Source organism: Diabrotica virgifera, chromosome 3 (assembly GCF_917563875.1).
Source record: "Diabrotica virgifera virgifera chromosome 3, PGI_DIABVI_V3a".
Taxonomy (NCBI): domain Eukaryota; kingdom Metazoa; phylum Arthropoda; class Insecta; order Coleoptera; family Chrysomelidae; genus Diabrotica; species Diabrotica virgifera.
The window spans coordinates 160957033-160979087 of NC_065445.1; the positions used below are offsets into that span (position 1 = coordinate 160957033).

Consider the following 22055-nt stretch of genomic DNA (forward strand, 5'->3'; position numbering starts at 1 on the left):
AGTTTAAAAGACCATTGTTCTAAAAATAATTTTTTAAAAGACAGTTGAAAATAAATAAAGGAATAAAAGATGCCTGTTGTTTGCGATAGCCCGATAATGGATAATGAACGTTCTGCCGCCGTGTGCCATGAGTCATTTTTACATTATATTATGGTCAAAGCCAAGTTTTACCAATGAAACTCGATATTTTTAAGACATTCCAGAAGCGGCTACAGATAAAATGTTTTAACATAATACATACATTTTTATTGTTGAAATGTTTGTCTGATGAAAATCGGTCCGGGTTAGCCGGACTTCCGGGTTATCGGGGGCCGACTTATCGAGGTTCCACTGTACTTGTATTTAATATTTTCCAAAGAAAACTAGATTTCTAAAAAAAATAAATAGCGCCTTCTAGCCGGCATATTACGTAATAGGCTGTTTCCAAATTATAAGTATTTCATTGACGAAAAAGAGCTGTTTTCAACAAGACCAAGTTTGTAAAAATCGATTAAGCAGAACCGGACTTACAGCGATTTTTTCATAACAAGGTTCCCACTCACCCCCACTTTTTATTTGCACAGGTAGACTTAAACTTGTGAAATAAAATATGCACAGAATTGTATGAAGAATACGATGATTGGATTTCCAGTGCCCTTTCATTAGGCAAATTTTGTAAAATTTCGATTTTTTAATTTTTGATATTCAATTACGCCCTCTAGCGGTGGACTTACAATTATGAAAATAATTTCCAGGCTTTTCTCGGGGCAACTTTTGTTATAAAAATTTTTTCTCAAAGCTGTAGTATAAACGGTTCCTGAGATATGGCCGAGAGCCATTCTTATTGGGACACCCGGTACATTAATTACAATATTTCAATTTTTCGTACATTATATCCAGTTTAATAATAGTAGTACAATAATATATTAGTATATTCTGCAATGAGCATTTAATGATGGTCTTTATGATGCGAGTATGAGGGATACGACAAGAGCCGCGTAGCGGCAAATGTGGTATAGAATACGATTATCATAATGGCAATTAAATGTGAATAGTAGGTATACACGATTTGTTCTACGATCATTCACAACAAAAAAATATACTCAAATTTACTTATATTGTAACACAAAAAAATATTTAAGTATTTGTTTTATATAAAAATATATTTAAATTTATTCATCGTTTAAACCAAGGTTTAAACCAATAGGTTTTTTAAGAAAAAAACCAACTGGTTTTTTTGTGATTTTTTCAAAACAAAGTAATACATTAGTGATTCTGTACGTGCTGGAAGGAGCTTGAAAACAATAGGGAACTTGCATAAAATTTTTAATTCGAAAAAAATGTTATAAATCACAACAGAACATAATTTAAAACACGTATCAAAGATAAAAAAGTTTTTTTTTGTCTTTCGTTTGGCCCCCAAAGACGATTAAAAATTCAAATTATACCACCCAGCCCAAAACGCATCGTGACGTCATCCGGTTATATGTTTACATTCTGCACCTACAAAGTAAACAAAATTGTATATAATTTTAAATTAGACATTATAAACGTCAGTAGAAAATACAGTTATGTGACGTCACAAGTGTTTTTGATCGTTTGAACTATTCATAGAAAACTTGTACTTTTACAAAATGGTTTTATTTTCCATTGTAAACCTTCTTTCCTTTCCTTCAAAAACTGTATCAAACTCCAATCTCAACAAACTGGTATATCATTACAATGACATACAATAAATATCATTATAATATAAATATTTTCCCTTATTCCGCGACGATGAGCTGGCCAAATACCCAAGTAGGTGGAGGCCAATAAACTAAAGAAAGAGAAGAAGAATATACTTTAAATATAACCATAATCATAACTATATAATAAAACTGTGTGACGTCACGGGTCGTTTGAATTATTTTATACCGCAAAAGAGTTTAAATTTGTATTTCTAAGTTATTGCAAGTTTTTGAAGCGTGAAATTTTGGAAATCTCATTTTTAAACAAAACTGAACATTATTATATGTAATAAAAAAATGTGCAAGTCCCCTATTGCAGAAATACTGGAAATGAGGAATGTATAAAAAAATTCAAGTCGGTATGAAATGGCAATGACAGAAGCACATTTGTTATCACATATTATGGTTGACACAAGGGAAAAATCTCCATACTTATATTTAACACAGGAAGAGACATCAAAAGCATTGGACGTCGCAAAAAAAAGTATTCTGAAATTGACGTTTTGCCAATAATTATAAAGTTTCAGGCAAAAAGTGTACCTTTTCAAAAACAGTGTCACTTCGAAAGTGACACCGATTGAGTGGTGGAAAAGCCACAAAAATATTGATACTAACATCATTAATTTTATTGAAGAACTTCACACAGCCCAAGCGTTTTCGGCAAGCGTTGAAATAATTTTTTCTTCCTTTGGGCTAGTGCAGTCGAAACTTCGAAACAGGTTGGGTACAGGAAAGCCTTCAAACTGGTGTTTTTATTTAAAGTTTTTAATACATCTGCCGCAAATGAAGAAAATGGAGATACATAAATTATATTTTTGTATTTTCGAACTTAGTTACTTTGAATATTATTAAGTTTGAAGATGTGTTTTTTGTTCTATTCATTTTTTGTGTGTGTAAATAAAAATAAAAGTAACTTTTGTCTTAAGGCCATCGGTACATAATTCGCAAATATTTTACGGCTATCCCTACTTTTTCTGTCTTTACACGGCAAATTACGTGTAGTAAAATTCACACTGGTATGGATATGTAAACATTACTAGAATGTCATTCTACTTGACAATGTCATCATTAACTTTAAAGAGATGGCTTTTGAATGTTCTTGGATAACTGTTATTTGTATAATTGCCAATTATTAATTCAGTTAGTAAATGTGATCATTTTTTCACTAACTATGTATTCAGTGATTGTAATAATTTATATGTACACCAAAAACTAATACTCGATCGAAAAAAGAGGAAAAGTGTTAAAGTGATTTTTTAATAATATATTGTTACTATGGAACGCTTACAATTTTGATAATGTTTAACAAAAAAATACTTGGATCACAGAATATATCCTGATGTATTCTCTGCTGGGATCTTCCATAAATAATAAACAATAAATAACTTTTTATTAAGTTCGTCTTAAATCAATTATTTATCAAATTAATACACTATCAATATTATTTAATCAACAACTCAAAATATTCCCGATGCCATGTCAAATATTTAAAACTGTCACTGTCTTGTCATCAAATTCTATTTGACTCAGTGCGTTGTATGACAAAGATAGCGAATGTTCGATTTGGAAAATACGACCATGGACATGGTGTCCATTTTTTTTCGAATCCTGAAAAAACTAATATTTTTAAAAAAATTAAACGCAGAATGAAAGACCAAATTATTATCGAGGGCCCAAAGTCCCTTAGAATAAATAAAAAGTTTCTTTTGAATGAGATATTTGAAATTAAAAATCACACTACATTTTTCTCTTAGTTTTTCACCCCTGTAACTTATTAAAATAAACATTGTAGAAGTTTTCAGGGAGTTTCGGCCCTCGGTAAGAATGTAATCTTTCATTCCGAGTTTAAATTTTTCAAAAATACTTATTAGTTTTCTCACGATTCAAAAAAAATGAATCTCCATTTGAATAGCATTGCAGACGAAAATACGTACCCATCCCCTTAATCATTTTTTCATTGCTTATTACTATTATATTATAAAATAATTTATTCGTTTTTAAAGTATTTAGACTATAATGCTTTGTATCAAATAAACCTGGTTTAAAGCAAAAAACCTGACTTTTTTGGTTTTTTGGACAAAACCTTGGTTTTTGCCAACCCTGAATTTGATGTGTTTGTATGTTAACCATGCGTTTTAACAACAGTTAGGTTATACTACTTTCAGGTGCAATAGTGTCACTTTCAGGAACTTTGTAATGGCTCTTAACTAATATATGTCGATTAAGGCAATGTTTCCTTTTAAACTGCTTATTGCATACTTCACACTCAAAAGGCTTTTCATCGGTGTGAATAGTTACATGACGTTTTAAGCTGCTTTTGTCCGAAAATTGCTTGGAACAGATGTCGCAGTGAAATGGCTTTTCAGCAGTGTGAATTAGCATGTGTCGGTCATAAGTAAACTGCAACGAAAACGATTTACAGCAAATATTACAGAAAAATGGCGATTCCCCAGTGTGGGTTAGCACATGCGATTTTAAGTATGACTTATTGGTGTATTGTTTAAAACAAATATGACACTGAAACGTTATTTTACTGATATAATCATGTGAGTGTTCGTCCAATTGTTGCTTCGTTGTGAAATGTTTCTCACAAGTTTCACATTTAAAGGGTTTTTGGTGAGTACCCATATGATATTTTAGATAAGTTTTATCTGAGAACTGTTTCGAGCAAATGTCACATTGGAATGGTCTCTCGCCAGTATGAGTACGCATATGAGTCTTTAACGAGCTTTTTTGAGTAAATTTTTGAGAGCAGATTTCACATTGGAACAGTTTTTCACCTGTGTGACTGCACATATGAGCCTCTAAACTTCTGTTATCTGTAAATTGTTTAGAGCAAACTTCACACTGAAATGGTTTTTCTCCAGTGTGGCTAACCATGTGGCGTTTCAAAGACCTTTTAAACACAAACTGTTGTGAACAAACTCCACAAATAAACGGCGTTTCACCACTATGAAGTCTGAAATGTTGCTTCAAGTTACAATTATTACTAAATTGCTTTAGGCAAACCTCACACTGGAAAGGTTTCTCTCCAGTATGACTGCGCATATGAATTTTCAATGAGTTTTCCACTTTAAATGTTTGCTTACAAATTTCACAGTGAAATAGTTCGGAAACAGTGTGAATAACTTCATGACGTAGTAAACTTCTTTTATCCGAAAACCGTTTTTTGCAAGTCTCACATTCGTATGGTTTTTCGCCAGAATGTGTAGCCATATGTGGTTTTAATGAGGTTTCGTGTTTGAATCTTTGCTGGCAAATCTCACATTGGTACGGTTTTTCGTCGGAATGAGTGCGTAAGTGGGCTTTTAAGGAGCTATCGTGCTTGAAGCTTTGTGGACAAACTCTACAATGAAATGGCTTCTCGTCGGTATGAATACGGGCATGCAACGTTAAGCTTCTTTTATCCAAAAACTGTTTTGGGCAAATTGCACAATGAAACGGTTTTTCACCAGTATGATGAACCATATGACGGTGGTAGTTCCTCTGATCTGGAAACTGCATCAAGCAAACGTCACAAGTATATTGTTCTTTATCGTTATCACAAAGAAATTCTACTGACGTTGATAGGGAATTATTTCGCACTCCTTTTTTTCTTTTTTTAAAGCCTAAAATTAAAAAAGTGTAACAGATTTTGATAAGATTACTATAATCAGTGAAAATATTTAATAACATTTGCTAAACTCATTACGTTTGGCACTAAAAATCTTAAATAATGTAGAAATAAAGATATTGATCGACACAAGAATTAGTACCTATTGGGGGTGTTTTGGAATGTCCTACATAACGTTAAACGTAAACAATAATACACATACAATATGGTGCAAATGAAAGGGATAAATTCGTTATTTCGTAATTTGGCGATTTTAAGGACAAATACTTAAGCGATTTTAAGGACAAATACCAAAACGGGTTGATTTTTATTTTTAAATTACGATATTTTGGCATATATACAGCGGACTCTCTCTACAACGAACACGGATATTACGAGGTTTCGCTTATAACGAGGTACGTGTCCCATAAAATTCCTATTGAACTATATAACTATGTAACTCTATAACGTGGCACAAACTTGGAGAAGATCCATCATGGACGAGATAAGAAGTCAAGGAAAGTCTTGGAATGAGGTGAAGGCCCTAGCGCAAAATAGAACCCGATGGCGCGTTTTCACTGAAGCTCTATGCTTAGGGTTACCATACGTCCGGACAGTCCGGATTGGCGTCCGGATATGAGAAATGTCCGGATTGATTTCTTTACTAAAAAAAAAATGGAAAACATTTGGTCCAACGGAGGGAAATTTCATTATGCGCAGCACCTAGTTAAGTTCTAGGTCTGAAGTATGTTAAAACATAGGTGTATATGTATTTTAAACTGGCAAAGATTTTCGATGTTAGTTGCATATTGTAGCGAAACAGCTGTACTTTTAATTGTGCCATATGCATTTCGCATAAATATACAGTCAGTTCCAACGAAAATTTTACCACCCTAGAAACTCAGAAACCAAGAGCTTCTTCAAAATTTAAAAAAAAAAACGTCAATTTATAATGTGTGGGGGACGAATTTTCATGCAAAATTCATGCCCTTAAATGTAACCCTCCGCATATACCAATGTAACCGCATCAACCACCACTTTTTTTAAATAGCAAGTGTGATCGAGTGGCACATCATTTGAAAGGTAATTTTTTTATCTACACACTCCATTTTTTTAATTTACATAACAAGTTTCAAAATAATTTTAGACTTAACAAATGTATTATAAATTAGTTAAATTCAAAACTGTCTTTAAAGTTATTTCGCAAATTTAAAAAAAAATAGAGGGTCGTGTAGAGAAAAAAAAACTACCTTTCAAATTATGTGCAACTCGACTACACTTGCTAATTAAAAAACACTGGGGGGCCAGTAGGGGGTTACATTTGAGAGCATGAAAATTCGTCCCCCTTCCAATACAAATTGACGTGTTTTTGTGAAGAAACTCTTAGTAACTGAGTTTGGGGGGGGGGGTCAAATTTTCGTTGGAACACACTGTATGTACAATTAGAGGTAGCAACATAGTCAAATTCACATTTTACATTTTCTACAACCTCTTGGACTACTATATACACACACCCAAACTTATATGGAATCATCTGATATTTCTTACTATTCCGTGTGAATTTAAAAAAACGAACACATGAAGTTAAACAATATTTATTTTAAAGCAATTTAATAACAAATACATAACAATTAAATAAAACAATAAAGTATTTAACAAACAAATTGAAAGTAGTTGTTTTAAAGTCAATAACGTACAAAATTTCAATGTAAAACAAATAATGTTTAACTTGTTTTTATTTATTTTTTTTTTGTATTTTGTGGTAGTCAGTGTTATCACCTCTAGTCCTTATGCAAGCTTCAGTTTGCGTGGGCACGCTCCTAATCAAATTATCAACATTTTGTTGTGGTAGGTTGCTCCATCCTTTAAAAGCAGCTTGTACCAGCCGTGCGGTGTTTTGTGGATTCTCCCGTCGAGCTCTAATTTTTCTTTTAAGCCTATCCCACAAATACTCTATAGGATTAAGCTCAGGTGAGCAAGCAGGCCACTCCAAACAAGGGACAGCTTCTGCTTCAATGATGTCTGTAGTCACTCTAATGGTATGTAGAGGTCCATTATCATGCAATAAAATTAAATTTTCTCCTGTTACACCTCTCCAGAGCCTGACTACAGGTTATCAACATACCTGTGAGCAATTAAAGTTGATTGGATAAAAATTAAAGGAGTTTTTTTACGGATCACAATTCCTCTCCATACCATTACACTTCCCCTTGTATATTTGTGAACAGATCTGACAGTTTTCGTTCTTGCTTGTCATCCTCGACCTCTAAGTACACGATTTCGTGGGTCATCTGATTTTCCATCTTATTACATTAAATCCTGACTGATTTTGAAAATAGCACATTTTGTCAATTCCCAATGTTCCAGTTTTGGTGGTGAAGACACCAATTTAGGCGATCAATCTTGTGCTGCCTGGATAACTCGGGAACCCATAGCTGTCTCCTGCTATATACTTCTTGGTACGAGCTCTTCTTCTTATCGTTTCAACTGAAACAGTTACACCTGTAGCTTCCAAAATCTGCCTTTGGAACTGCAGATGAGAAATGGTTGGGTGTCTTCCAGATGATTGGACAATTAAATGATCGTGGAGAGCCGTTATTACTTTTGGCGACTTTCCCTTGCTGTATTTTTGAGCTTTCCTAGTTCCTTTTACCTAGCATATGTTTTGGACAGAACGCCCTGTATTACGCCTAGCTCTCCAGCTATGTCCATCTGAGAACATTACTTTCTCCACAAGACCAATAATCTTTCCTCGTTGTAAGTTTTATAACCCCACATAAGGCATATTTTCGTTTTTGGACGCAAAAGTTCGTTTACTTATTTTCGTTCAACTTGCAACTCAAGCAAATAATCTATACCGTACCGGGCTGTACTATCCGATTGTCTTATATATTTATTTATTTTCAATAAAAACCTTTAATCTTCGCAACAATAACAAGTTTTTTCAAAAGAAATAAATATTACTTTGAAATACATGGTGATTCCATATAAGTTTGGGTGTGTGTATATATATATAAATATATATATATATATATATATATATATATATATATATATATATATATATATATATATATATATATATATATGAATTAAAACGCCATAATACATGGCATTGGAGCACAAATTCGTCAAAACTTCCGTGATTCAACTGGTACCAATAGACTGATATATCGATATTTCAAGGTCTCCCTCTCATCAGTCAGTCGAGCTGGTACTACAAATTAAATCACGGAAGTTTCTCTGAACGTCTCCAAAAATTTCGCCACTCTAGTGGCAGCTTACAGAGGCGCCATCTCTTTTGATGGCAGGGAACGAAGACGATTTAATAATACCGTCTCCTATCCTCTGAGCTATCGGAATGTGCAAAAAGAATAAAGCTTCTAGCAAAGCTTGCTATTGCTTTTATGAATTAAAACGCCATAATACATGGCATTGGAGCACAAATTCGTCAAAACTTCCGTGATTCAACTGGTACCAATAGACTGATATATCGATATTTCAAGGTCTCCCTCTCATCAGTCAGTCGAGCTGGTACTACAAATTAAATCACGGAAGTTTCTCTGAACGTCTCCAAAAATTTCGCCACTCTAGTGGCAGCTTACAGAGGCGCCATCTCTTTTGAGAGCAGGGAACGAAGACGATTTAATAATACCGTCTCCTATCCTCTGAGCTATCGGAATGTGCAAAAAGAATAAAGCTTCTAGCAAAGGTTGCTATTGCTTTTATGAATTAAAACGCCATAATACATGGCATTGGAGCACAAATTCGTCAAAACTTCCGTGATTCAACTGGTACCAATAGACTGATATATCGATATTTCAAGGTCTCCCTCTCATCAGTCAGTCGAGCTGGTACTACAAATTAAATCACGGAAGTTTCTCTGAACGTCTCCAAAAATTTCGCCACTCTAGTGGCAGCTTACAGAGGCGCCATCTCTTTTGATGGCAGGGAACGAAGACGATTTAATAATACCGTCTCCTATCCTCTGAGCTATCGGAATGTGCAAAAAGAATAAAGCTTCTAGCAAAGCTTGCTATTGCTTTTATGAATTAAAACGCCATAATACATGGCATTGGAGCACAAATTCGTCAAAACTTCCGTGATTCAACTGGTACCAATAGACTGATATATCGATATTTCAAGGTCTCCCTCTCATCAGTCAGTCGAGCTGGTACTACAAATTAAATCACGGAAGTTTCTCTGAACGTCTCCAAAAATTTCGCCACTCTAGTGGCAGCTTACAGAGGCGCCATCTCTTTTGATGGCAGGGAACGAAGACGATTTAATAATACCGTCTCCTATCCTCTGAGCTATCGGAATGTGCAAAAAGAATAAAGCTTCTAGCAAAGCTTGCTATTGCTTTTATGAATTAAAACGCCATAATACATGGCATTGGAGCACAAATTCGTCAAAACTTCCGTGATTCAACTGGTACCAATAGACTGATATATCGATATTTCAAGGTCTCCCTCTCATCAGTCAGTCGAGCTGGTACTACAAATTAAATCACGGAAGTTTCTCTGAACGTCTCCAAAAATTTCGCCACTCTAGTGGCAGCTTACAGAGGCGCCATCTCTTTTGAGAGCAGGGAACGAAGACGATTTAATAATACCGTCTCCTATCCTCTGAGCTATCGGAATGTGCAAAAAGAATAAAGCTTCTAGCAAAGGTTGCTATTGCTTTTATGAATTAAAACGCCATAATACATGGCATTGGAGCACAAATTCGTCAAAACTTCCGTGATTCAACTGGTACCAATAGACTGATATATCGATATTTCAAGGTCTCCCTCTCATCAGTCAGTCGAGCTGGTACTACAAATTAAATCACGGAAGTTTCTCTGAACGTCTCCAAAAATTTCGCCACTCTAGTGGCAGCTTCCAGAGGCGCCATCTCTTTTGATGGCAGGGAACGAAGACGATTTAATAATACCGTCTCCTATCCTCTGAGCTATCGGAATGTGCAAAAAGAATAAAGCTTCTAGCAAAGCTTGCTATTGCTTTTATGAATTAAAACGCCATAATACATGGCATTGGAGCACAAATTCGTCAAAACTTCCGTGATTCAACTGGTACCAATAGACTGATATATCGATATTTCAAGGTCTCCCTCTCATCAGTCAGTCGAGCTGGTACTACAAATTAAATCACGGAAGTTTCTCTGAACGTCTCCAAAAATTTCGCCACTCTAGTGGCAGCTTACAGAGGCGCCATCTCTTTTGATGGCAGGGAACGAAGACGATTTAATAATACCGTCTCCTATCCTCTGAGCTATCGGAATGTGCAAAAAGAATAAAGCTTCTAGCAAAGTTTGCTATTGCTTTTATGAATTAAAACGCCATAATACATGGCATTGGAGCACAAATTCGTCAAAACTTCCGTGATTCAACTGGTACCAATAGACTGATATATCGATATTTCAAGGTCTCCCTCTCATCAGTCAGTCGAGCTGGTACTACAAATTAAATCACGGAAGTTTCTCTGAACGTCTCCAAAAATTTCGCCACTCTAGTGGCAGCTTACAGAGGCGCCATCTCTTTTGATGGCAGGGAACGAAGACGATTTAATAATACCGTCTCCTATCCTCTGAGCTATCGGAATGTGCAAAAAGAATAAAGCTTCTAGCAAAGCTTGCTATTGCTTTTATGAATTAAAACGCCATAATACATGGCATTGGAGTACAAATTCGTCAAAACTTCCGTGATTCAACTGGTACCAATAGACTGATATATCGATATTTCAAGGTCTCCCTCTCATCAGTCAGTCGAGCTGGTACTACAAATTAAATCACGGAAGTTTCTCTGAACGTCTCCAAAAATTTCGCCACTCTAGTGGCAGCTTACAGAGGCGCCATCTCTTTTGATGGCAGGGAACGAAGACGATTTAATAATACCGTCTCCTATCCTCTGAGCTATCGGAATGTGCAAAAAGAATAAAACTTCTAGCAAAGCTTGCTATTGCTTTTATGAATTAAAACGCCATAATACATGGCATTGGAGCACAAATTCGTCAAAACTTCCGTGATTCAACTGGTACCAATAGACTGATATATCGATATTTCAAGGTCTCCCTCTCATCAGTCAGTCGAGCTGGTACTACAAATTAAATCACGGAAGTTTCTCTGAACGTCTCCAAAAATTTCGCCACTCTAGTGGCAGCTTACAGAGGCGCCATCTCTTTTGATGGCAGGGAACGAAGACGATTTAATAATACCGTCTCCTATCCTCTGAGCTATCGGAATGTGCAAAAAGAATAAAGCTTCTAGCAAAGCTTGCTATTGCTTTTATGAATTAAAACGCCATAATACATGGCATTGGAGCACAAATTCGTCAAAACTTCCGTGATTCAACTGGTACCAATAGACTGATATATCGATATTTCAAGGTCTCCCTCTCATCAGTCATCTTTAATTTGTAGTACCAGCTCGACTGACTGATGAGAGGGAGACCTCGGAAGTTTTGGATTCGAATCACGGAAGTTTTGACGAATTTGTGCTCCAATGCCATGTATTATGGCGTTTTAATTCATAAAAGCAATAGCAAGCTTTGCTAGAAGCTTTATTCTTTTTGCACATTCCGATAGCTCAGAGGATAGGAGACGGTATTATTAAATCGTCTTCGTTCCCTGCCATCAAAAGAGATGGCGCCTCTGTAAGCTGCCACTAGAGTGGCGAAATTTTTGGAGACGTTCAGAGAAACTTCCGTGATTTAATTTGTAGTACCAGCTCGACTGACTGATGAGAGGGAGACCTTGAAATATCGATATATCAGTCTATTGGTACCAGTTGAATCACGGAAGTTTTGACGAATTTGTGCTCCAATGCCATGTATTATGGCGTTTTAATTCATAAAAGCAATAGCAAGCTTTGCAAGAAGCTTTATTCTTTTTGCACATTCCGATAGCTCAGAGGATAGGAGACGGTATTATTAAATCGTCTTCGTTCCCTGCCATCAAAAGAGATGGCGCCTCTGTAAGCTGCCACTAGAGTGGCGAAATTTTTGGAGACGTTCAGAGAAACTTCCGTGATTTAATTTGTAGTACCAGCTCGACTGACTGATGAGAGGGAGACCTTAAAATATCGATATATCAGTCTATTGGTACCAGTTGAATCACGGAAGTTTTGACGAATTTGTGCTCCAATACCATGTATTATGGCGTTTTAATTCATAAAAGCAATAACAAGCTTTGCTAGAAGCTTTATTCTTTTTGCATATATATATATATATATATATATATATATATATATATATATATATATATATATATATATATATATATATAACATAGAAAAGAAACATCCTTTATTATATCCTTTATATATAAACATCCTTGGATATATATATACGTGGCATGTTTGGTTATAACGAGGAAAAATGACATCGAAGAATATGTTTCTTTACCTGTTTTAGCGCAGTAATGGCTATAAATAAATACCCCAACTGCCTGTATATAGAAATGATAATCATCATCCAGCCCTTTGCGTCCACTACTGGACTCCAAGATGATCGTATAACCAGATGTAAGGTGCGAGGCATTAAAATTATTTGTAACAGCTGCTCAAGCAATATTGAAGCGTTTTCAAATTTAAAATCCATTCTTAAGGAATATAATGATGATCTACAATTAAAAATTAGTCAAATAGATGAAAAGATCGCTGAAATTACAACGAAATTCAATGATCTAGAAATTAAATTATCATCTGCTGACCAACATTCGTCACCACAATTTGCTGAAAATATCGCCAATGAAGCCGTCGATCGTATTAATCGTGCCAAAAATGTTATTGTCAGAGGCGTACCAGAATCTACAGGTGATATTCAAACTAAAAAAGATGAAGACAAAAAATTTTTGGAGGAAATTTTGTCGGCTGTAGAATGTAATGCTACCCCGGTTACTTTCTTTAGAGTAGGCAAAGTTGGTGATAGATTTCCTACAATGATTAAAATGGTAATGAATAATGAGTATGAAGCTAAGCAAATTCTACGAAATAAAAGGAAACTCTTAGAAAAAACAAAAACAAAAAATGTATCCATTGTTGACGATAAGACACCTATGCAAGTTAACTTTTTAAAAGAATTGCGATCTGAGTTAGAGACTAGAAAAGAAAACGGAGAGCAAAATTTAACAATAAAATACATACGTGGTATACCAAAAATCACTAATTTTCGACAATAATATTATAAAAACCGGCTTTTACGACTGGCTCTGCTTTTATACCAATTTAGCGACATTGCATTCTAAATTTAATGAACTTTTATGTTATATTCAGGATTTAAAACCTAAAATAATATTAATCACCGAGACTTGGCTAACACAAAAAGATTCTGACAATTTATATACTATAGATGGATACTCTCTTTACAGATTTGATCGCAGCAATCGAAGAGGGGGAGGAGTGTGCATATACTTGTCATTAGATATTTCTGAGACTTTTTCTGTTGCTAATCTGGATGTTGTTGTACCTAACATTGAACTTTTATGTTTAAAAATTTCTCTTAATTCACTTGTTATTCACTTGGCGTGCATATATCGTCCGGGTAGTACTGTCCTAGAAGATGACCTAATCTTGATTGAAAAAATGGAACTCCTTTCAAACCTTGAAAACCTTGTCTTATTTGGTGATTTTAATTTTGCCGATATCTCTTGGCCTTTGACTATTGTAAGCAATGAACTAACAAATTCGAAAAACATTTTTACAAATTTTGTTCAAAGTTCTAATCTACACCAATTGATTACCAATCCAACTCGTTTCAGAATAAACAATTTGCCATCAACGTTAGATTTGATTTTTACAAATGATGACCAGTTGCTTACAGAACCGGTGATTCGCACTCCAGTGGGCAATTCTGATCATGTAGTTATCACGACAAACATACAGTTTCTTATGGAATATAATCATCTTTCGGAAAATACAGTTATACATGAAATAACAAATTTTGAAAACCTCTCTCTTCAATTGTGTGATGTTGATTGGCCGTTACTACTGGGAAGTCTAGAACATCCGGAAGAAGTTTGGAATAATTTCATAAACATCATTGACAACTACAAAAGACTCAACACTACAAAAAAAACTTACTATAGGAACAAACTTAAGCCATGGATTAACGGTGAATTGATATCACTTATAAGACACAAAAGAAAATTATGGCGAAAATACAAACGTACAGGTGATACACGTGACTTGCAAACTCACAAAAACTACACAGGAATACTAAAAAAGTATATCAACGAAGCCAGAATGGCATATGAAGAATCTATTGTAAGCTGCAACGACTCTAAAAAACTGTATAAATATGTTAGGTCTGCTATGTCTTCTAAAGTGTCCATTCCACTGTTAAAAAAGCATGATGAAACGATTTGTCAGAACACGTGTGAGGTCGCTAATATTCTCGCAGATACATTTTCTAAAGTTTTTGCTATTGAACCGTCTCAAAATCAGTTTCCTATAATCAGTAATCCACGAGTTATTCCCAAAATTGATTATATTGATTTTTCACCTGAAATCATTCAGCGGCATATTGACAAATTAAAAAACAACTCATCTCCAGGGCCCGATAAAATTTCTACATTATTTTTGAAAAAATGTTCAGATGTCCTCTCTGTTCCACTTTCACTAATGATGCGTTCATCTTTTAATGCACACTCTTTGCCTTTAATTTGGAAAAGTGCTTCGGTGACACCTATATTTAAAAAAGGGAATAAGTTAGATCCTAATAATTACAGACCAATAAGCCTTACACCTGTTATTTGTAAAGTTATGGAATCAATTATTACAGAGTGTCTTTCAGAATTTTTACTTCGAGAAAAAATTATTCCTCTACAACAACATGGCTTTGTGAAAAGTCGATCAACCATGACTAATTTACTGTGGTGTGTTAATGAGTGGACAGCAGCATTAGATAAAAAACGATCTGTGGATATAATATATTTAGACTTTGCAAAAGCATTTGATCGAGTACCAAGAAGAAAATTGATGTATAAACTAGAACATTTTGGCATTCGCGGACAACTTCTTGAGTGGATTAATGATTTTTTAACAAATCGGGAGTTTTGTGTTAGAGTTGGCAAGTCGCTGTCATCTAAAAAAACGGTTTTAAGTGGTGTTCCACAAGGATCTGTTTTGGGTCCACTTCTATTTGTGTTGTATGCTAGTGATCTTGAATCTCATATCAAATCTAGGAAAGCTTTCTACGCAGATGATACAAAAATATTTGCTGACCCACTCTTGAATGGGCAAGACTTACAAAGTGACTTAGATTCGATCTTCAAGTGGTGTTCGGATTGGATGTTACCTCTAAATAGAGATAAGTGTGTGGTTTTACATTTGGGAAAAAATAACCCTCGTTTGTCTTACTCGATAGACGGGCATTTACTGGATACTGTGGAATCATATAGTGACCTTGGTGTAACAATTACTGAAAATTTGAGTTGGTCGGAGCATATTTCAAACGTTACTAAAAAAGCGAATAGTAAGTTATACCTACTTAGTAAGACTTTTACAAAAATATCATTTTCGGGTTCTATTCGTTTGTATAAAACTTATGTCCGACCCCTACTGGAGTACTGTGGAACGGTTTTGGTGCCCAGAATTAGTGCGCGATAGAACTCTTCTCGAAAATATTCAAAAGAAGGCCACCAGACTATGTTTCAAACGAAGAAGGCCAGATTACCAACAAAGACTTTCTTTAGCCGGGTTATCAACTTTTGAAGCTCGTCGACTCCGTGGTGACTTAATTATCACCTTCCGAATTTTAAAGTATGGATATGGAGATTTGCAACACTTGTTTATTTTAGACGATCACAGCAGACTACGTGGACATAGTTTGAAAGTGAAGAAGGAACCCTTTTCGTCGATAAAGCGCCAACATTTTCTGTGTAATCGCATTTTTAGTATATGGAACAGTCTCCCAACGGAAATTATAAATTCTCCATCTATTAATGTTTTCAAAAACCAACTAGACAGTAATTTGTTTGTAAACTGATCAGTGTTGTGCACAATCTATTAGTCTATAGTTTATTTGCGAAGCTAATTTTTGTAATGTAGGTACTATTTCATTTTTCTTGTAAATGGGCTTATGGGTCTACATGACCCCAGCCCTTATTTCTATGTAATAATAATAATAATAATAATAATAATAATAATAATAATAATATAATTTCTTGACATTTTCTTGAGATCGTCAGTCCAACGAGTAGGTGGTCTTCCTCTACTTCTTTTGTCTAATCTCGGCCTCCACTCAAGTAATCTCTTCGTCCACCTCCCATCACTGATCCGGCCCAGTTCATTTCAGGGTGGCAATTCGGGAAATTACATCGGTAACTCCTGTTCTTCGTCTTAAGTCTTCATTTCTAACTCGGTCACGAAGCGATATACTCAGCATGGACCTTTCCATTTTCCTCTGGGCTATTTGCAGCATTTTATATGCCCAACATCTGTGTTATTATCGAGGCCAGTGTTGTAATAAACTCCACCGCATGTAATAAACTTCTTCCTTTATCGACCGATATTGAATATGGTAGGAAATTTACAATTGTAGTCTCATTGTTCAGGTCGACCATCGACACCTAATAAACTACATAAGAGGCATGAAAACATTTCAATATTATTGTTGTCTGATATAACGAGATTTGCTGATAACGAGGTAATTAGGCCGCCATTTCAGTTCTCGTTATAGAGGGAGTCTACTGTATCATACGATGACGTCATCTATCTGGGCGTGATGACGTAATCGATTATTTTTTAAACGAGACTAGGGGTCGTGTGATAGCTCATTTGAAAGGGTCAATTCTCTATCCAGTAATATAAACATTAACACAATTATTTCCACAGGATGTACAAACAATTTTTTTAATTAAATTAATTGATACAAAAAAGAATGTATGTAATTTATTTAATTCAGAATACATTTTACTGCTGTCAGAAAACAAAAAAAATGTTTATTTTACAAATAAACTTTGCTTTTCGCTTAAATTAAATGTTCAAACCTCCAAGAGTCAGGTGGCTGGCGGTAGCTGGCTTGAACATTGAATTCTCTGTTTATTTGTGCAATAAACATTTATTTCTGTTTTCGGACAACATCAAAATGTATTTTGAATTAAATAAATCACATATATTCTTCTTTTTTGTATCAATTAATTTAATTAAAAAAATTTTTGGGCACCCTGTAGAAATAATTATATTAATGTTTATATTACTGAATAGAGAATTGAATACCCTTTCTAATGAGCTATCACACGACCCCTATTCCCATTTAAAAAAATCATCGATTAAATCATCACGCCCAGATGGATAACGTCGTAATTCGTGTTCAATATTTTTCAAAAAACTTAATATCGAATATTACCAAACACGGCCCCCTCCACATCCTGGAGATGGGGTGGGGGGTAACTTTAAAATCTTATAGTGAAAAAGTAAGTAACATTTATTCGAGACATTTTTTAGATTTGATGATAGATGGCGCTAAAAAATCGTATTTTTCCAATTACAGCGCCATCTATCAACAATTCTAAAAGATGTCTCGAACAAATATTCCTTATTTTTTTCATGAATCTGCAATAAAAAACGGGGGTTCGTATTTAAGATTTTAAAGTTACCCCTACTCCACTTCCATGCGATGGAGTGGAGGGGTCGTGTTTAGTGTTATTCGATAGGTTTTTGAAACACATTAAACACGTGTTATTTGGTTTTTCATTTGGAAGTATATTTTTCGGGATATTAAGGTACGTATAGATATGCGAGCCGCGCACTTCGCGCCGTATGTGTACTGCGCGTTCGTTAGATTAATACGTGTTTTTTTAAATACATGGAACAAATGGCACAAACGGTGCGCACATGGCGCACCACTATCCAACTTCTCTCGGCGCCACAAACGCGTGGCGTACACACGGCGCAAAGTTTGCGGCGCGCATATGTATACGTACCTTTAGACCGTTTCTATAATTTACTTAGGCCCGGTCTTTTCACCTCCGAATTGGTGGAATTCAACTTTATTATTTTTATTAAGTGTTAGAATACACATGTGGGGTCTTTCTTCATGGGTGAGCCAATTCTTAGAACCTTTTAGGTCGAACACTCTTACATAAAATTGCATAAAAGTATCGTGTTACAAGACATATGGATGTGAGAGCGATGTTAGTAGTTTTGTGTTTGATATTTTTACTCCCCATGGCTCTAACCATTTGCCAATACTCATGAAATGTCAACTTAGAGGAACGCCACCACCAACAAAAAGTCATAAAATATGGAAAATTAACAAGGCAGACTGGAGAAAATTTAGCACTTTGTTATATGACAAATCATTGAATGTTATTGACGATAGTTATGACAAATTATTAGAAGATATGAACGAAGCAGCTACCGTAGCTATACCAAAAAAGAGTACAAATAAACGAAATACTTGGGAAAAATGCAAACCATGGTGGAATAATGACTGCCAAGATGCAGTAACGAAACGCAAGCAGTTATTTAGTAAATATAAAGAGAATCCAAATTTGGATAATCTTAATAAGTATCAAAATCAAGATGCGATCGTTAAAAGAATTACAAATGAAGCAAAAAGAGCTAGTTGGAAATCGTATTGTGAAAGTTTGAACAAAAATACTCCAATGAAAGATGTTTGGGCTAAATTAAACAGATTCAAAAACAGGAAACAAGCAAATAGACATCAAATAGAGTGGGGAGACTGGACAGAATATTTTCATAGTAAAATCTGTCCGAATTGGATTAACGAAAAACCAAGAGAGTTCAAAAATAATTATACAAATGATCACATGCTAAATAAACCTTTCACAATGAACGAATTACAACAAGCTTGTAAGAAAAGAAATAATACGTCTCCCGGAATAGACAACATCCATTACCCAATGATTGCTGAGATTCCATTTATAACTAAGCAGCGCTTATTAGGCATTTATAACAGTATATATACAAACAAGTCGAACATACCAGACGATTGGAAAAAATATTTAATAGTACCTATTCTTAAACCTAATAAACCTAGAGATTCTGCAGACTCCTACAGACCTATTGCATTGGGGTCTTGTATAATGAAAACGTACGAACGACTTATTAAAAACAGGTTAGAACACTGGCTGGAGAAAAATCAATTATTATCAGCAGTTCAATATGCATTCAGAAGAGGACGTTCAACTCAAGAAGTTACAACATCATTTGTTACTGATGTACAATTAGCATTTACTCGTAACAACTCAATATCCTGCCTATTTTTAGACATTAAGGGAGCATATGATATAGTTAATCTAGACATATTGACAGATAAATTATACGCCATAGGAATTCCAGAAGGGGTTATTGCGAACTTAATGAAGTTATACCGTGATAGAAAAGTGTATTTAAATATAAATGGAGTGATAGGTACGCCCAAATCAACATCAATTGGATTGCCTCAAGGAAGTATTTTAAGTCCATTATTGTTTATTCTGTACACTGCTGATGTTACTAGTTCTATTACCGAAGAAACTAGAATACTTCAGTACGCAGACGACTTTTGCATTTATACGGAAAAGAAGTCGATCGAAGCTTCAATCAATGCATTAGAAAACGCCACAGAAAGAATTGCCGAATGGTCACAAAGAAATGGATTCAGCATCTCTCAAGATAAATCAGTCATGTGTTCATTTACGAGAAGACGTTATCAACCACCAAACCAAATTAATATAGGACCTTTCACATTCCCATATAAAACATCTGTTAAATACCTTGGCATAATTTTAAATCAAAAGCTCTCTTGGAAAGAACATATTCATCATTTGTCAAAAAAATGTGAAAACGCAATAAATGTACTAAGAGCTTTTAGCCACACAAAGTGGGGAGCCGATCCAAATATATCACTAATCTTCTATAGAGCACTAATACGTTCAGTGATTGACTATGGTTGTATTTTATATGGAAATGCAAATTTAACTCAATTGGAGATATTGGAAAAAATAAAAAATAAGTGTTTACGACTTTGTCTTGGATGTATACAAAGCACACCAACACATATTTTAGAAATTGAAGCAGCAGAGCCTCCTTTGCATCTTAGACGGCAATTTTTGTGTGATGTTTTTATGTCAAAACTCCTAGCACAGAAAAGATCTGAGAAAATACAAAACCTCAATTCAAAAATAGATAGTCCCTTCTGGCGACATAAAATTCATCCCAAAGTAATAAGCAGTTATCAGCTATTAATCCAATTTAATAGCGAGGTTTACAGAAATGACATCCTTCCCTTTTATAATTGTGATTATAACCTATTAGAACTACAAATTCCTTATTATTATCTTAATATTGAACCACATGTTAATCAATTTAACATAAATACGTTTGTTGAGAAAACAATTCTGAAAAGATGGCCGGAGTCCGATTGTATTTATACAGATGGATCCAAATTCGCTGAGTCAACTGGATGCGCCTTTTACCATTCAAATGAAAATCTATCCAAAAAATTTCAACTTTCAAATCAAATGTCTAGTTATACTGCTGAGCTCATCGCAATTCTTCAAGCTTTGAGGTATATTAATATCCATCACAAGAATAAGTTTGTTATATTAACAGATAGCAAAAGTTCGGTAGACACAATAGTACAAACTAAATTATCAAGCACTTCATCAGTAGTAATTATAAAAATTTTAGAAACAATCCAGTTACTTACGAATACAGGTAAACAAATTTCTTTGGTTTGGATTAAGGCTCATTATGGAATTAACGGAAATGAAATAGTGGATAGACTTGCCAAGGATGCTACTACAACAGGGGAAACGATAGAAGAACCATTAATGCCAGTCACTGATCTACGACAATGGTTTAAGAAAAAACAAATGGAGCAATGGCAACTGGAATATGATATCTCTCTTAAAGGTGTACGATTTCATGATATCCAACCAAAAATTTATAGAAAACCATGGTTTAACGACATTACAAATCGGCACTTCATTAAAACCTTAAATAGAGCAAGGAACAAACATGGTTTATATCCAGTTCACAAAAATAAACTAGGGTTGGCCACTTCTCAAAACTGCACATGCGGGGAGTTGGGTACTTTAGAGCATGTGAATTTCGATTGCGCAAACTTCCAGATGCTGAATCAACAGTTATATAAGAATCTACAAACAGTAGGAGTTACTCTCCCCACCAATTTAAATTCCATTTTATGTACACGAAATATAAATTTGTATAAAATTGTTTATAACCACTTAAAAAATATGAAAATTGATATTTAAAAAAAAAAAATATATATATATATATATATATAAAAAAAATTAAAAAAAAATATATATAAAAAAAACAAAAAAAAAAGAAAAAAAAATAATAAAAAAAAAATAAATAAATATTAAAAAACAATAAAAAAAAACAAAATAAAAAAAAACAAAAAAATCAAAAAGAAGGCCTAAACCTCCGCGAGGATGAATCGGGTTTAGGTCTTAGCGCGAAAGAAAAAAAAAGAAAAAAAAATTAATATCAATTAGTGGTTTAGTATAAGTATTTAGTAATAGTGTTTTATTAGTATGTATTTTTAATGTAATGTATGTAATATATGTTTGTGATTATTAAAATATAATGTATATCAGTTAAAATTAGGAAATTGTGTCTATGAAAATAAAAAAAAAATTGAGCTGGCCAATTGGTTCAAACCAAGGTCATAAATCTAAACACACACACACACAACGATATACATAATATGGCGGAAAGTGCGAAATATAACGTCGAAAAGTTGAACGGCAAGAACTATCAGTCGTGGAGTTATTTAGTGAAAA

General features: G+C 34.4%; 2 protein-coding genes across 2 annotated transcripts in view; both read right to left on the reverse strand.

The window, feature by feature from the left end:
* Positions 1–22055, reverse strand: part of LOC126882182 (protein Fer3-like) — a 558397-nt gene that overhangs the window by 176739 nt on the left and 359603 nt on the right. The window lies entirely within an intron of this gene.
* LOC126882183 (protein krueppel-like) lies at positions 1162–5310 on the reverse strand. The gene is made up of 2 exons (XM_050647004.1): positions 4796–5310; positions 1162–1482 (listed from the first exon to the last, which is right to left on the reverse strand). The coding sequence occupies exons 1-2, from the start codon at positions 5208–5210 to the stop codon at positions 1454–1456; spliced, it is 444 nt and encodes a 147-aa protein (XP_050502961.1). The 5' UTR covers positions 5211–5310; the 3' UTR covers positions 1162–1453.

Excerpts from the sequence above, each read along its gene's own strand:
- LOC126882183 (XM_050647004.1), bottom strand. The coding sequence starts at position 5,210 with ATGCAGTTTCCAGATCAGAGGAACTACCACCGTCATATGGTTCATCAT. Across the intron at positions 1,483-4,795 it reads ACTATTTCACTGTGAAATTT|GTGCAGAATGTAAACATATA; the intron begins GTAAGCAAACAT and ends TTTACTTTGTAG.